Source organism: Penaeus monodon, chromosome 30 (assembly GCF_015228065.2).
Source record: "Penaeus monodon isolate SGIC_2016 chromosome 30, NSTDA_Pmon_1, whole genome shotgun sequence".
Lineage (NCBI taxonomy): Eukaryota > Metazoa > Arthropoda > Malacostraca > Decapoda > Penaeidae > Penaeus > Penaeus monodon.
The window spans coordinates 30,870,028-30,872,837 of NC_051415.1; the positions used below are offsets into that span (position 1 = coordinate 30,870,028).

The window sequence follows — 2,810 nt, forward strand, 5'->3', positions numbered from 1 at the left end:
ATACAAATACACATTTACATATTCAATTATATGTCTATATGACTATAATCACTTTTAGTCATATGTGGAGGCCGAGGTTCGAGTCCTGTCAGGGAGGACATTGTTTATGTGTGATCATATATTGGGTTCTCCCGCTTCTCTTCTGCTGCCTATGATTCAGTTCTTCCCGCTCCACTTGTGCAGCAATTAGGACTGTGTCATTATTTTTCCTATTTCTGGAAACAGTATGATACGATAGGCTTGTCCCAGTTTCTTAAAATGTGTATACAACTGCTCGACCAATTCGGATGAATGAGCGAACAAACATTAAGAACCCCATGCAACTTTCCTAGAGAAGTCGTAACTTGGACCTTAATGTTTATAAGCAAAACAGATGGCGGACGTCATAAAGTAACGGTTTTTATTAGTAAAATCTGCTAAAGAATCTGCTAAAAGTGTGCATGAATATAACATGGATGTTTTTATCCAGTAATATTTTGGGGAGAAATCACGTATAAAATAATTACAATATGCTCTTCCCTCAGTACAAATCTTCTAAACATTCTCTTTTTTCACACACGCAAAAAAGGAAAAAAAGGGACCTGCTCTTATACCAGAACAAAGAAGGGTGGCATTTACCATCGTCGATTACGGCCTCCACTTCTGGCTGGAGATCGCCCAGTTGGTCGTAGGAGTCCACTCGCCATACACAAGGTTCTCCTGGACTGGCAGTGGATGCGAACTGGCTGAGCAGACTGTCGCTCAGCGTCACGTTCCCAACTGCCACCGCGCACACCGACTCGAATATCTCGCCCAACACGCCCGCTTCAGTTACTCTTGTGAAGAAGTCGACATTGTCGCCGATCACAACTGCAGTGCAAAAACATTTACATTGTATGCAAGAATTAATATTTACTCAAGCACTTATCAGGTACATAAAATGTAAAGGTATATACTTACATAGCTTTCTGTGAGGTTTCTTGAACAAATCAAAATCTTTTCTTCTGAATTCGAATTGCAGATTGTTTTCCAGCTGGCAGAGGTCATCAACCTGTCCTATTCCGGTGGCTTGGAAGCTGGCATCAAGCAGGTGGACTTCCATTGACGGAGAGAAACTGAAAGTACCACGGCAATCAAACATGAAAGAACTCTTTATTTAAAGTGCAGTTATAGTCGTGATTAGAAAATATAATGTCGTTTCACCCATGCTTACCTGTCTTTCACTGATTGCCATATGAAGTTGACAACTCTTGTGTTTACTTCTCCTGAATCATAAGAGGGACTATATGGCCAGTTCATCGGTAGAAATGACACTGAACAACCGCAGTCGTCTCCTGTTTCTAGATATACAAATGTTCGTGTTTATATGGTTCATATATTGCAAAAAAGAAATATCTCAGCTGACGTTATATAAATAATCTGGGAAATTATACAAAATTCTTGAACTGGCTTCACTGTCATGAACAGTTTCATGGTTCAGTATTGTGCAATTAGATCATTGATACAAGAGCATCAAAGGGAGTATAAGGAAAAGGATATTTACCAAGCACCCGCGGCGTGACACACCTACGGTCGCAAGTACTAACGCAGCAGTACTGGAGTGCGGGGCAGTCTTCGTCACTCCTGCAGACGGACCGACACTCGGCGTCCGCTCCACTGAGCGACGTCTTGTCAGGGCAGCTGGTATGAGGGAAAGGGTAGGCGCCTCTGCTGCTGTAACCTGGTGCCTCAAAGTTTTCGTTGCCCTCTGAAGTTTCCCACCAATCTACAAGCAGACATTTGTTAGTAGATGCCAGTTGAGTTTGAACTGGAACTTTCGAGAGTATCGTCAAAATGATTGCAAAGGGTATTAAATATTTACTTCCTTACAAAAAATATGCAAAACATTACTTTCCTGTCTCATGACCATTCACAACTCACAACTCTCGCATACACTCTCGATAAAAGTAAAAATCAAAATTAAGTCATTAATAATGATGACGGAATGAGTGAGCAGAAGGAATGATGAGGTTGGGAGTACAGGGGATTAGGGCGTAAGGAAGCGAGGTGATCAGTCAGTCGTTCTGAAAAATCGACCTTAACCTTGCGAGTAATCTGCAGAAATAACTTGAAATTTATAACATTTCATAATTATGGAGATACATACATAGTATATCACAGTATTTCATGATAGATTCAGGTGACATATTCATACCCATTTCCACCATATTACAAATCAAGTGTAAAAGCAGAATGCAACCTACTTTTCCCACAGAATCGGTTTCCATTGAACTCCAAGAGGCAAGACTGCTCGTGATAGTGAAGAAATATTAATGCGGTTTTCACTTCACGCTATCATCACAACAAACATGCGATCTGCAAGTGAGTGAAGACGTTCATTCGAAGCTTTAGGAAGTTCATGGCACAGACGAACCTTTGAACATTATGATAACGGTATTGACGATGGTACTTCAGATGAGTACCTACTATATAATCGTAAATCGCAGGTTAATTTCTATTTCATTCTTTTCCATGCTGCCACTGCTGAAAAATTGTCCTTTATTTCAAGTCTTTTCTGTTTGTTTTTGAAAGGGCGGATCACAAACAAAACCTCGAAGATGGTGGACTACACTTTGCAAAAAAAGAAGTATATGTTTATATCATGATTATATTGTTTTGCACTACGTAAAAACACTTTACAGTACGCAGTAGGTCACATGTAATTAAGAATACCAACTTCAGCAAGATTTGCGTTCTTATTACATAAATCTCCTACCTCCCTTCTGTTCCTTTTTAACCTTCCGCACCTTCATCGCTCCCTCCTTTCTCCCATCCTCCTTTTTTTCTCTGAG

The 2,810-nt window shown here is 40.3% G+C and overlaps 1 protein-coding gene across 1 annotated transcript in view; it reads right to left on the reverse strand.

Annotated features, from left to right (window-relative positions):
* Nucleotides 1–54: 54 nt before the first annotated feature.
* LOC119592402 overlaps nucleotides 55–2,810 on the reverse strand; it is a 3,338-nt gene continuing 582 nt past the window's right edge. The window contains exons 2-7 of the mRNA XM_037941224.1: nucleotides 2,062–2,073; nucleotides 1,523–1,843; nucleotides 1,193–1,319; nucleotides 940–1,094; nucleotides 594–849; nucleotides 55–85 (exon numbers count right to left, since the gene is read on the reverse strand). Of these exons, the coding sequence (XP_037797152.1) occupies nucleotides 55–85; nucleotides 594–849; nucleotides 940–1,094; nucleotides 1,193–1,319; nucleotides 1,523–1,843; nucleotides 2,062–2,073 (902 nt within the window). The remainder of the gene's footprint in view (nucleotides 86–593; nucleotides 850–939; nucleotides 1,095–1,192; nucleotides 1,320–1,522; nucleotides 1,844–2,061; nucleotides 2,074–2,810) is intronic.